This window comes from Amphiura filiformis, chromosome 1 (genome assembly GCF_039555335.1).
Source record: "Amphiura filiformis chromosome 1, Afil_fr2py, whole genome shotgun sequence".
Taxonomy (NCBI): domain Eukaryota; kingdom Metazoa; phylum Echinodermata; class Ophiuroidea; order Amphilepidida; family Amphiuridae; genus Amphiura; species Amphiura filiformis.
The window spans coordinates 16,649,444-16,662,852 of record NC_092628.1 but is presented as its reverse complement, the minus strand read 5'-3'; the positions used below and the strand labels follow the sequence as shown (position 1 = coordinate 16,662,852).

At 40.3% G+C, this 13,409-nt stretch overlaps 1 protein-coding gene across 1 annotated transcript in view; it reads right to left on the bottom strand.

The window, feature by feature from the left end:
• The window catches only part of LOC140156496 (uncharacterized), a 53,572-nt gene extending 41,138 nt beyond the window's left edge, over window positions 1-12,434 (bottom strand). Inside the window, exons 1-4 of the mRNA XM_072179442.1 lie at window positions 12,350-12,434; window positions 2,446-2,958; window positions 1,255-1,515; window positions 151-335 (exon numbers count right to left, since the gene is read on the bottom strand). Of these exons, the coding sequence (XP_072035543.1) occupies window positions 151-335; window positions 1,255-1,515; window positions 2,446-2,875 (876 nt within the window). The 5' untranslated portion in view covers window positions 2,876-2,958; window positions 12,350-12,434. The remainder of the gene's footprint in view (window positions 1-150; window positions 336-1,254; window positions 1,516-2,445; window positions 2,959-12,349) is intronic.
• Between the last annotated feature and the right edge of the window lie 975 nt (window positions 12,435-13,409).

The window sequence follows — 13,409 nt, the reverse complement described above, 5'->3', positions numbered from 1 at the left end:
GATTCCTGCCATGAAGATATTGGGGTGATGATACTACTGAATGGGTGACTGCATTTAAAATCTACACCCCCCCAGAGAAAGATCAAGGTCACATCTTCCATAGCTTCCATACGGGAGGGTGGATATCAACTGGAATAGCTGAATACAAACCTGTATTGATTCCCTGTAGTGTGTCTTGTAGATTCTATTGATACGATCAGTTACTTCTTGGTACACCTCCTTGTATCGTGTAGTTGGTATCGCTATAGCATTGGCTATCTCCGGTTCCTGCCATATCTCCACCAACATACGGATTTCTTCATCTGTCCATGCGGGTGCTCGACCGTGACTGTGGCCTTTGTGATCAAAACATGGAGATCAATTACATTTGAATCAATCATGGTATTATTGTACAGTATTTACCTCTAACCCCAACCCTAAGTTTCTGTTGCTTGAATCCTTGCTACTTCTAGTCAATTGAGTTTCAAGACTAGATTTTTTATATCGCCTTTTTAACTCATCACAAATAATGTAAGTCATCTAGCTGGGCAAGTGTTTAGTTTGCATACATTTATCCAATATCTTGGCAGAATTCATTCTATGACTGTACGAACATGATAGCAAAGATATTGCAAAGGGCTATTGGTATGGAACGTATTTGTATGAAATAGCCATTAAATCTATTTCACATTATGATTATGTTTATTGTAGCCGCAACTGTTTTTCTGTGTTGAAATGTGGGCAGAACGGAAAATCAACCACTATTAAAAACTTGTATCATCACAGATTTGTAAAGGATAAATTAGGCATTTTTAGGTTGTCCAAATTCAGATTTGAGCTCACTTGGAAGAATCGTAAAGACATGGCAAAATATTGAAGGCTATAGTGAAAATAAAATTGCAATATTATTATAGGTGGCAATATCGCACATCCCATTACCTGGCAATCCCATCATCAGGGCTTGAATTTCAGGGAGGCCACCATGGCCATTGGCTGCCCTTTTTCAGTTTTGGCCTTAGTGCCCCCAGATCTTTGTCAACTTCAAGGCATTGTTCATCACTTGTTGGACTGGTGGCCTTCTTTGTCTTTGCCCAATGGCCTTGAAAATGGATGCCCCAAAAAATTAAAATTTGAGGCCTGCCCATCCCTATCAAACAATATGAATACAAGGTTTTGCTACACCCATTAGGCTCACAATGAACTACAATCTACATGGTCATGTATACTTCTCTCATGAAGGCACAGATAACATAAAAATAAATATGACCCTTGTACCTTGTGACTTTGACAGACCACCCTCCTCCTCCTCATCCTCCTCATCCTCCTCCTCATCTTCATCATCCTGATAATTCTGATGTCCAAGTTTTCTGACAGGTTGCCTGTCGTTAACCTTTTCCAGTTTAACATGATGAACCATATCTTCTGGCTGATTGGTCATTAGGTTGGCATCGGATATTGATGGTGCCGTAACAAGAGATACAGGGAATACTGCAGTGTCCTCATCCTCCCCGCCTGATCTAGAAGGAGATTGGGACTCTGCAAAGAGATAAGAATTATAAGATAAACATTAAGGGTGTGACTTATTGTGTAATTGTCGGGATTAGTAAGGGCAGGAACTTGGGTACTAGTGGGAAGTACATACGTAAAGTTCAAGATTGCACTCAAAATTGTCTCCGAATATGTGCACTTGTGTGGGTAGAATTGATATTTAGTGAAACTATACATGTACATGCAAAATATTTAATGCAAAGAACAGCGTTTAAACATATTGTTTGGCAACCAGGTCCTGGCCTCTTGTAATTGTATTTTGTGGCTAGGGACCACCTCATTGGTGCCATTTTCACACAAGATGAAGGCAAGGCTGGTGAACATACAAAATAATGACCTTTGGATAACCAACCATGTACAAGAAATTCCTTAGGGATGGGCGGGTACCCAAATTCCCAGGAATATGTCTCAGCTCTAATTCTAAATTCTTGAATTTGCTTTATTATAAAGAGGAATAAGAAAATGGGCGTTTCCTGTTGAAATCCATACATCCCTTATGGAAGACATGCCCTTTTACTATTCCACACAGGGAGGGTGAAGGGTTACCTTAAAATCAACACCCCCTGCATGGGAGATTAAGGTCATGTTTTGTATGGATTTTGGTGTTGACAGCAAAAAACAACCAAAGAAACAACACATGGCTTGTCAAATAGTGAATGCTTGACAAACCATACCTACTTCCAGACGTGGAAAAAATGGGGGATTCAGGAATCTCATTCCTGGGAAATTTGATAATCTAGAGGTAAATTGTGCCTTTTTTTGATAAAGAAATACATAAGAAAATGGTGAGAAACCCTGAAATGTTGGAGGGAAATAACATTCCTGGGAAAAGAACATTTTTTCCAGGCCTGCCTACCCAAGCTTTATACACGTATAGTAAAGTATAGTAAAATAGTATTCGGTATAACAATTTCTTACCTTGCGGTTTGGGCTTTGACGGCAAAATTGTTATAATATCATGTAAATCACCAAAGTATGGCCAGGATGATAAAATTGCCATGTTCTCCTCACGGTCTTGTTGCTCATGTATTTCCGGCTGTTTTGATAATTCTTCTACAATTTCAATATACTGCTGTCTAAGGTTTTTGATCTTGTTCTTAATCATATCTGCATCCCAGATGTGTCGGTCGGGACACTCTATGTTACCCCAAACATCGTTAAGTCGGTTCGCCAGGAGGACGTATACTGGTTTAGGTTGTCTGATGGCTTCTAGTACATCAGGCTCTTTCCACATGGCGATGAGCATCTCAATTTGATGGTCGGTCCATTTTGATGCACTATCAGAAGACAGTTTGCGTTTTTTCGCCCTTGGGGGCGTCTCCAGTTGCATCGGAATTTGTAACGACATGGCTGATAAGATGAATGGTTCTACAATAGCAAGGTACAATGTACTGATGCTATATCAGCACAGAAGATTAAGAAGACATTTTCCTGTAAAAAAAAGGAAAAAAGTGATTGGATGTAAAAAGGCTTTTTTTTTACAATGTATTTAAAAATGTAATGCATTTTAAAGTACCGTAGCCAGTTAACGGAAGCTGTTCAAACATGCATACACGTCACGCTGGAACTTACATGTGCGTACCGGGTGCGTATATTTGCTTACATGTTGAATTCAATATTTTGGAGGAAGAGGCTCAACATTATTGTTTTATTATTCTGTAGTGTTATTGCTGATATCTGTTATCAAGAGAGAAATCACCAATCCTCTTGTGACGTTGAGTGCCAATGACTAAACTGATCATGACATTCCTCATGAAATAATCAAGTGAATTAAATGATTATTAGATTGTTTTCGTTGTTGAAAGGGATTCAATCATATTTCATTTAAGAACTCATGAAAACCTGCAGTGCTTTTGAGGACTGTCACATTTTTGTGAATGGGACCAGTTCTAGGGTGTAAACAATTCCAGCCTTTGTCATAATGTATCATAGATTTCACACGAGAGTCACTCCAGCAAGAAACTGGTGTTATTTTTGTCAAAAGTCTGATGATTCTTGTAAATGTTGTGATAGCCAATCATTAGGAATATCTCATAGTGACTAATCACGCATTACGTAATTGGATCGCGCATGCGCAAATATCACTACGCCTACCAGATATCAATCACCTAAATGCTAACCTGATAAGTTGTCATTAAAGTGTATATTTGAACCATACCTACCGTGTCTGACTATTACATCATGGTGGCTAGCTGTGCTAGTGATAACCAGGACCACGCTAGACAAGACTGAACTGCATCGATGCCATATTTGAGTGATAAATCGCCTCAAAAGACTGTGTATTTTCAACATTTCCTGCACACGGTAGCGTGCGTAGCAACATTTCGGGCGCTGTACTAAGCGCCATAACCTGGGAGTAGGCACGACGACGATTGCCAAATTCAGCTGTACCACAGTGAATCCTTCGTGCGTGAGTCAAATAAAGGTGCCATAAAACCCTTGTAAACAAACATATCTGAGTACCTACCCGACTTTTAAGGCCAAATCATCGTAGTTGATTGTTTTCTGACTGTACCTACGTCTAGTCTGCAACTGAAACTACAGCAGTAAGATTTACTGGCCCACTGCAATTGTGTAAGTCGAACCAGAACTACTCCAGGTGATCATCATAAATTCTATTGCATGCCAAGCAATGAAAAACACTCATCCATTGATCTGAATGTAAATAAACTAAGTGAAACTGTGCAAATCTACCTGCACTTACCTGCTTAAAACTTAATTTAGTCTGTCAATATCCTCACAGACTATCGCCCATCGCCCTGTACCAGTCACTGCTGAGCATTGATAGCAGTACCCCCCCCCTTCCCCCGACAGTGGTACTACATTGTACAAGCACCAGTTCTGCATGTAGAAAGGCCAAGAACTTTCTTCAACTGTGACCAATCGTCCAGACAATCTGCCGTCTGTTATGAACTGTTACCAGGACCCGTTTTGGGACAACAATTTGCAAGTCAACGTGTCGCCCGTGTTGTGAAATCGCAAGTTTCAGGACAGCAAGTGTTAACAGAAGCAAGACTTACCGTGACTTTATCTCAAGAGCACTCAACTACCAGTGGCAACTGTGAACTTTAATTTTCAAACAATATTTAAATCTGTGTCTTAAAGCCTCATGCGATAAAGCTTAGCATGCCAATATTAAAGTTTCTTGTGATAAATATTACGCGACTATTTTTTCTGAAAGGTCAAGTTCAAAAATAGTGTTTCCTAATCATAATTGTATTTTAATGTTTTTTTGATACTGAAAGAAAAGTATAACTGACTATTTACTTTTGCTTTTTCAAAGAAAAAAAAAAAGCAAATTGTTTTTAATATTTGTTACCATTGCACACAACACACAAATTCAAGCAAAACACAACATACAAATTACAAGACGGTTTCTAGCACACACATTCCTAATCTCAGAGTTTGTTTACCACAAATCACCACTGTTTACAAGTACAATCTACATTATTACAAGTTACAACATACATTGCATAGCACACAGTTAGGTCACAACAACAACACACTGTTTACAATACATTCACATGCATACATGTTCATGTAGCCCAGTCACAACAAAATTGACACAAAATATACAACACGCACAACGCCACAGTACTTTTTAAGTAAATGCCACAAATTTTTATCACACCTTAGTCTGTACATCACACACTTGCATAGTATATCACACCATCCTTGATCACGCCCAATTCATTGTTTTTCCTCCCAAGTAACAAGGTTGGTGGTTACTTCTGTACCCTGTGTAGCACCCTCCCTGACCGTGTAGCCGACAACATCGCAACATGGCAGACTACAAGATGTATAAATACCCAACCTTGAATTGGTCCATCACAGACATCGGCGATGAATTTAAAATCTTCAAACAAAGAATGAATCTTTGTCTACTGGACAACAACGTCACCGCCAAGGCGAAGCAGGCGGTGAAAATAACATTGGCATTGGGCACTGAAGGTTTGAGAAAAATCAACGCCTCTGGAATGTCCGAGGATGATCAAAAGGACCCTGACAAACTTTGGAAGCTTTTTGAAGACCAGCTGAAGCTCAGCGTCAATTTCCGCATTCACCGACTCGAGTTAATGTGCTTCCGCCAAAAACAATCTGAAACATTGGGACGAGTTTGTGAACAGGTGCCGCATCAAGGCACGTGAATGCGATTTTAGCGAAGCGGAGTTGACCGAACGAATCATAGAACTTGTTATAGCGTCAACCCCAAATGAGAAATTACAAAAGACTCTCTTAGAACAGGAGAAAGGATTTACCTTACCAGAACTGCTCAAAGAAGGAAGGAAACATGAAGCAATTAAGGCTGGCAAGAAGCACCTTAAAGACTTATCGTCCGGTGTTAGCGCAAATATCAGCGGCATCACTACCGGAAGCCAGAGCAGTTACAAGAAGTGCGGGAACTGTGCCCGCAGACACCAGCCCAGAGCATGCCCAGCATATACCTCCACATGCAACGCTTGCCAAGCCAAGGGGCACTGGGCCAGCTGCTGCAGAAAAACATGCAGGCAGCAGGGTAAACCCACAGCAGACACTAGTGCAAAGAGAGACAAAAGCTGGGACAAAAGCAGACACAGAAGAGGAAGGCGCAGAGACAGACCAGCAAATAGGGGACCAAAGGTGAATGCTATACAGACAGATGAGGAAACAACAGACAACTCGGATGCAGACCACACATTTTACGGTATACACATACGAGTATCTGATATGTGCCTGCAAGAGGATACAAGAACCGAGGTGTTTACGACTCTTGACATAGTATTACCTGAGAAAACAGGACAGCACCACCTGAAACTCAAATTGGACACAGGTGCGGTGGAAACACCATACCCCTTAGCATCATAAAGAAGATGTACCCTCGCAACAGATCGAATACTGTGATGAAGCGTACAAGTGATAAGCTTACAGCTTATAACAACACAAAGATACCATGCCTAGGTTACATACGTATAGTATGCAAGGATAGCCAGATGCCTTGGTCAACACACAAGTTCTACATTGTGGATGTTCCAGGTCCATCAGTTGTTGGACTACCTACATGCGAACGAATGAAGCTAGTTACCATCAATGTGGTGCCCGAGACACCGATACCTGAGAATGACACTACAAGTTATTGTGCCATCGCAGTCAACTCTGTAACAGACTTGAAGGATCGGTTCCCAGAACAGTTTGACACCATTGGTAACTTCAGGCACAAAGCTACACTACACCTCAAAGACAATGCGACTCCAAGAATTGACGCACCACAAAAGTGCAGCGTGCACCTGCGAGACAAAATAAAAGCTGAACTCCATAAAATGGAGGAACTAGGCATCATCAGGAAAATCACCCACCACACAGACTGGTGCAGCTCACTCACTACGACCATCAAGAAAGACGGGTCGATAAGGGTTTGCCTAGCCCCCAAGCGCTTAAACTCTAACTTGAAGAGGTGCCAACACAAGATCCCCACATTGGAGGAGATCAACCGCAGATGTCCAAGGCAAAGTTTTTCTCCAAACTTGACGCCAAGGCAGGTTATTGGTCGATAACCCTGGAAGAGGAATCGCAGGAATTAACAACATTCCGCACACCCTTGGCCGATGGTGCTTTATGAGATTGCCATTTGGACTATCAGTTAGTCAGGACATCTTCCAGCAAGAAATGGACCGCATCACCGAACAGGTGGATGGGTGTGTGAGCATCGCCGATGACATTGTGATATTTGGCGAAACTGAGGAGGAGCATGACAAAAACCTCACCCAGTTGATGGAGGTAGCCAAACAAGAAGGACTGGTATTCAACAGTAGTAAGTGTGCTATCAAGAAGAGTAGCATAAACTTCTACGGATCTCTGTATACAGCAGATGGAATCAAACCGGATCCCCAGAAAATAGAGGACCTCCAAGCAATGCCTACACCACAGAACAAAGATGAACTACAGCGGTTCTTGGGATTTGTTACATACCTAGCAACATATGTCCCGAACTTTGCAGCCAAAGCCAGTCCACTGAGAGATCTTCTGAAGAAAGACACCCCATTTGTCTGGCATGATGACCACCAGAAGATCTATGAAGACCTGAAGAAGTCCATGTCAGAAGATACCTGTCTTCAGTTTTATGACCCTAGCAAGCCAACGATGCTGGAAGTCGACGCTTCACAAAAAGGCCTCGGAGCATGCTTGTTCCAGGAAGAAAAGCCTGTAGCCTTCGCATCGAAGTCCCTATCCTGTTCACAAAGCAACTACTCTAACATAGAGCGAGAGACATTGGCACTAGTATTCGGCGTAACCAGGTTCCATACATACCTATTTGGGAAGAACTTCACTACCTTAAGTGATCATAAACCATTGGAGATGATATGGAAGAAGCCCCTGACCAGTGCTCCACCAAGACTACAGAGACTCTTAGTGAAGTTACAGGGGTATGACATGGATGTCACATACAAACCAGGAAAAACAATGATTCTATCAGACACGCTGAGTAGACTCCCAAACCCCAAAGACATGGAAGACATTCCACTGGACATACAAGTGGAGAACATACAAGTGGACCTAATGAACTTTGGTCAGAGCAAGCAAGATGCCATCCAAGAAGAAACAACCAAAGATCCAATCCTGAGGGCACTGTCACAAGTTATATATGAAGGATGGCCAGATAACCTCAAAGAATTGCCTCAGGATCTCAGACAGTATTGGTGCTGTAGAGATGAACTCGGAATCTCCAGCGGAACTGTATTCAAAGGAAGACAAGTCGTAGTGCCAGAATCACTCTGTGGAGACATTCTGGAGCAGCTCCACATCGGACACCAAGGAGTGGAGAAAACTAGAAGGCTAGCACGTGAATCTGTTTACTGGCCTGGAATCTACAAGGACATCGAGAAACAGGTGAAAGCCTGTGATGTATGCCAAGAATACCAGCCAAAACAACACAAAGAGCCACTCCAACCACATGAAGTACCCTCATATCCATGGACGAAGCTAGCAAGCGATCTGTTTGCACTGGATGGAGAGGACTTCCTCCTAGTGACAGACTACTACTCCAAGTACCCGATACTGCATAAGCTACCCAACACAAGAAGCGAGACAATCAAAGCGATATCCGAATCTTCAGCCTACTAGGACCACCCAGAGCGATCGTCAGCGACAATGGACCCCAAGTACGCATGGCGAAGCATTCCAGCAGATGTGCAAGAAATGGGAATTACACATACCACATCTTCACCAAGATACCCGCAGTCTAACGGAATGGCAGAACGGATGGTGAGAACCGTCAAGACCCTGATCAAAAAATGCAAGAAAACCAAGCAGGATCTCCATCTAGCCATGTTAAACCTGCGAGCAACACCGGTGGACACTGGAATACCGTCCCCAGCTGAATTGCTGTTCGGAAGACCAGTGCAAGACTACATTGCCCAGCTTTCATTTAGCAGACAAGACTCACGAGAGAGATGGAGCAAATGAGAAGCTGAAGGAGAAGCAGAGAAAGATGAAACAGGACTATGACAAGCATGCAGGAATGGACCTTGACCCTCTATATGATGGACAAAGAGTCAGAGTGCTGAACTCTGATAGCAAAGTCTGGCAACCAGCAGTGGTTACTGGAGTACAGCAAGAACCAACAGCATATGAAGTAACCACACCAAATGGATCTGTGCTGAGAAGAAACCGCGCACACATCAGGGGAATGCCTCAGAGTGAAACAAACAAGACCCAGCCAAGAAAGGTCCGGTTTGAAGACAAACCAATCAGCTCACCAAGTCCCAAAGAAACCAGTATCGAGAAGCAGCAACCAGTAGACCCAGGACATGGAAAGGATGTTACGACTACCGGTCTGGGAGAGTAAGCGAATGCCAACTCGATACAGGGATGAGTTGTAACCTGCCAACCTGTTACTTGTGACCATGTGTTTTTATAGCACAAAGCCAATTGTTTTATAAAATTTATGTGTTCAAGGATGTGTACATACACACGCTGACATACAAAAATGTGACACCAACAAAATAATACATAGCCAAAATTACAAACTTTTGTCAAATTTCATAAGTGTCATTTATTGAAACTCACTTTTGGCATGAATTACATTGTAACATTGCAGTATTACACATTGTATACCAAATATACATGTAGTCACACTCAACACACAAGAACCAGGCAAATTGAAAAACCCATGTACATTTGCCAGCCAAAATGAAAACTGTATGTATTGACACTGTCAATTTTCAAATACATACATGAAAAGCACCTGTAAACTTTATTATGTGATACAATGTTTGCTAAAGTAAACACCCCTTCCTGGACTTGTGAACTTTTATCAAACTTTTGGAAAGAAGGGGATGTTGTGATAGCCAATCATTAGGAACTATCTCATAGTGACTAATCACGCATTACGTAATTGGATCGGGCATGCGAAAATATCACTACGCCTACCAGATATCAATCACCTAAATGCTAACCTGATAAGTTGTCATTAAAGTGTATATTTGAACCATACCTACCGTGTCTGACTATTACATCAGTAAAGACTTGTACAAACCCATTAAATCTTTTACAAGATTTCCAATATAAATGTTAACCAAATAATGAACAATGAAAAGCAGCGTCATCCTTATTATTAGGTAGCAATGTTTTCACATATTTTTTGTGTGACTCAAGTCTGAGAGCACATCAGACAGTCCCAGACACACCAAATTGCATTTCGTGTAAACAGCGCAAATTTCAAATATCATCAGGTCATTCCTCATATTCAGAATGCAAAAAATACTGTGCGAAGGTGAGTGACCGACCCCCTTAATCAACCCTTAAAACAGCAAATTTTATACCCAAAATGGTATACGTACATTATGAAAACATTTAATAACCCAAATCACTCTATAAAATGGCATATAGATATTTTGAATCATTTAATGAGAAAAAAAAAGACTCTATTATTTAACAAAAATGTTGATATGGCTGAAATTGGACACCTCATTGGCAAAAATGGCTACACCATCTTAAAAAATCCATTCCTTCTCCACCAAAGGTGTGTATCATCTTTATCTTTATAAGTGAGTGAAGTGACCCCCCGGATTATAAGTTAGTCGTTCCAGCATTAATTAACCATTGTTCCTTGAAGTGTGCAGACAAGATTGCTGCCAGGGGGGACCACTCAAATATGGTAGTGTACGCATGCGTGACCATTTTTTTTTTCAAACACCACCTAAACGAGTTTTACCCTACCAGCAAATTTAGCCCCTTAATAAGGTAATCTAATAGTAATAGAATTTACCCTCTAATGAGTTTTTGGCTAGTAAAAATACAAAATATGTACCCTTTTTATACCAACAATTTGAAAAGGTACCCTAAACAAGTTGTTCAGTATCAGAAAACTACCCTTATTCTTGAAAATCAGTGTTTTTAGACCCTAAATGCGTCACGCGCATAACTTGCCTTGCCTAAAAAAACACACCTTTTTAGCACCAAAATCTAAACATTTTGCTTTTAATAGTTAGACCTCGGAATATACCTTGGGCTACACTTCTCAGGATAATGGGATATTCCTCAGTTCCAAAGCAAAATGTTTAGATATTTCACAATACCCTCAAACAACTACATCAGTACATGTAATGAACAGGACTTCATCCTCTAATCAAAGAAGCATGACACCCTGTAAAGCAATGAAAGTTTGAGAGTAAACACAGCATATCACAAGAGGGCGATAAAAATTGCATTGACCAAAATGATTAATGAAAATAGGCAACATTTGCTCTAAAAGTAGAGTTTCTGGCCCTTAATAGTGCATACACAGGCCTGCAAAAGGTGACTGCTTCACATTCTGAATTCATTCGCATTAGGCCAAGTAAAAAATAAAACATGTTTCACGTCCGGGTTTTCGAAAAAAAGGAGGAGGAGGGGGCTTTTTATTTTCTATTTTTTATCGCAAAATTGGTGTAAATACCCATACTTATAGCTGTTTTAGCGTATACAATAAATGCCTGGAAAAAGGAGGAGGCCCTTTTTTATTTGTTGTTCTGAGAGTTACACCCTCTACAATGATCACAAAACCTTCCTAAAATGTTTCTTGTATCTTAACAAGGCTATAGAAAGCATTCCAACTTCCTAGACATATTTTTGAAAAGTTATAACTGAATTTCAAAATTAAAATATATTTGAGGAAACCTCAAAAAAGGAAGCGGGAGGGGACGTGAAACATGTTTATTTTTTTATTTTGCCTATGATCACAACTCCTTGGGTCATTTCTTTCAGAATTGCTCCCGTTTTTATAATTATATGATCCATTTGCGACATCGCCAAATCAAGTGCTTTTAAATACCGGTACCGACTGAAAATATAAAATTTCATTTAAATGTATACCTAGCTGGCTAAACCATGCTAAACAGTTTTAAAACAGTGTGACGATTTTCCTCATGCATTGTGTGATGAACGCCCTTGTGCCATGTGTGTGCATAACACAGACATGATGACGGAAGTGTCAAACCGAACGTTTGATTGAAATTGTAGAATTAGTACAACTGTATGGTTGCAGTCGGATCACACGATAAAGCTTGGCAGCCATGCAGCAGCCGTGCCCGGCAGCCGTGTTCATTCAAATTAAATTGCTACACTAGTCGAATAATAGTACTAAATAGTAAGTAATTGGTCAATTTTAAAATTGTATGCATTTTCTTCATTTGATTAATATATCATAACTAAAAATGCAAATTCAACTTTTTTTAAGCTTACTAAAAATTTAGTCAAGTGCAAGATTATCGTTGATATACACATTATTTTGATAATTTAAAAGTATTTCCACTTGTTCATTACATTGAAGGTTATCATGAGGATTTTATCTTTGGATGTGCATTACCAATTCTTCCTTGAAGTAGAGAAAAAGCAGTCATTTTCGCCTCACCTTGACCATGTCTGGCTCCTTTGGGGATTAACAACAAAACGACTAACAAGGTCAATAGGTCATGGTTTAATCAATTAAAACCTATCTAACCCGGGTTATGGACGAACATGCGGCAATTAGTAGTGCTACTTTAAGAAATCGTTATCAATTTAATTCAAATGTTTTTATTTTTACCTTATTCCCCGATATCCAAATAACACAAATAGTTAAGAAATTTAATTTACAGGAACAAAAAGTGTTTTCTATTGAATAATAGAAAAATAAATCACATTATGTGTAGACATTTGGAATTTTACAGTGAACATAATCCAGAAACACCTACTTTCTTCCTCTTTCGTTCACGACCGCCATCATGGGACACCAGAATATTTGGTATTCGCATCCTAGAAAATTCGGCCCTGGCTCAAGAAATTGGTAATTGGTGAAAATACTTATTGAATTATGTTTACTAAATATTAAACTTTCGATTGTGACAAGTTACAATGCAATATTGATAATGAAAGGTGGTGAAAATAGAGCAAGATTATAGCACCACGGCTGGGCGATTTTTCAAGTCAGTCGAATTATGCATGCGTGTCCGGTATGCCATGCATTTGCATGGCATGGTGCGCGGACATCGCGTGTTGGTTGGCTTACCAATTTTTCACACCACAATCAGATTATTGAATTGAAATTAAAAACATCCTTTAATCAATGGTATCTACTCTAGCATTCCCATAAGCAGGATTTCTATTTTAGAGGCCGGGTGCAGATTTTCATTTTGAAAAAGTGGGGGGTCGATTTTATGAAAATGATTGTGGAGCTGGACTTCTACTTGACCAAAAAGTGTAAGAAATCCCAATTTTTTTTCTTATTACACTCGCAATTTTGGTGTTTGGGGGGCCTTTTTACACAAACGAACTACTCCCATTTTATACACCCCCCCCCCATGCATGTCTCATGATGTCTGCCTGAATTCAGTCAAGACTTGTACCAAATCACGCAGATCATAATACACATGTCACTTGTATGACCC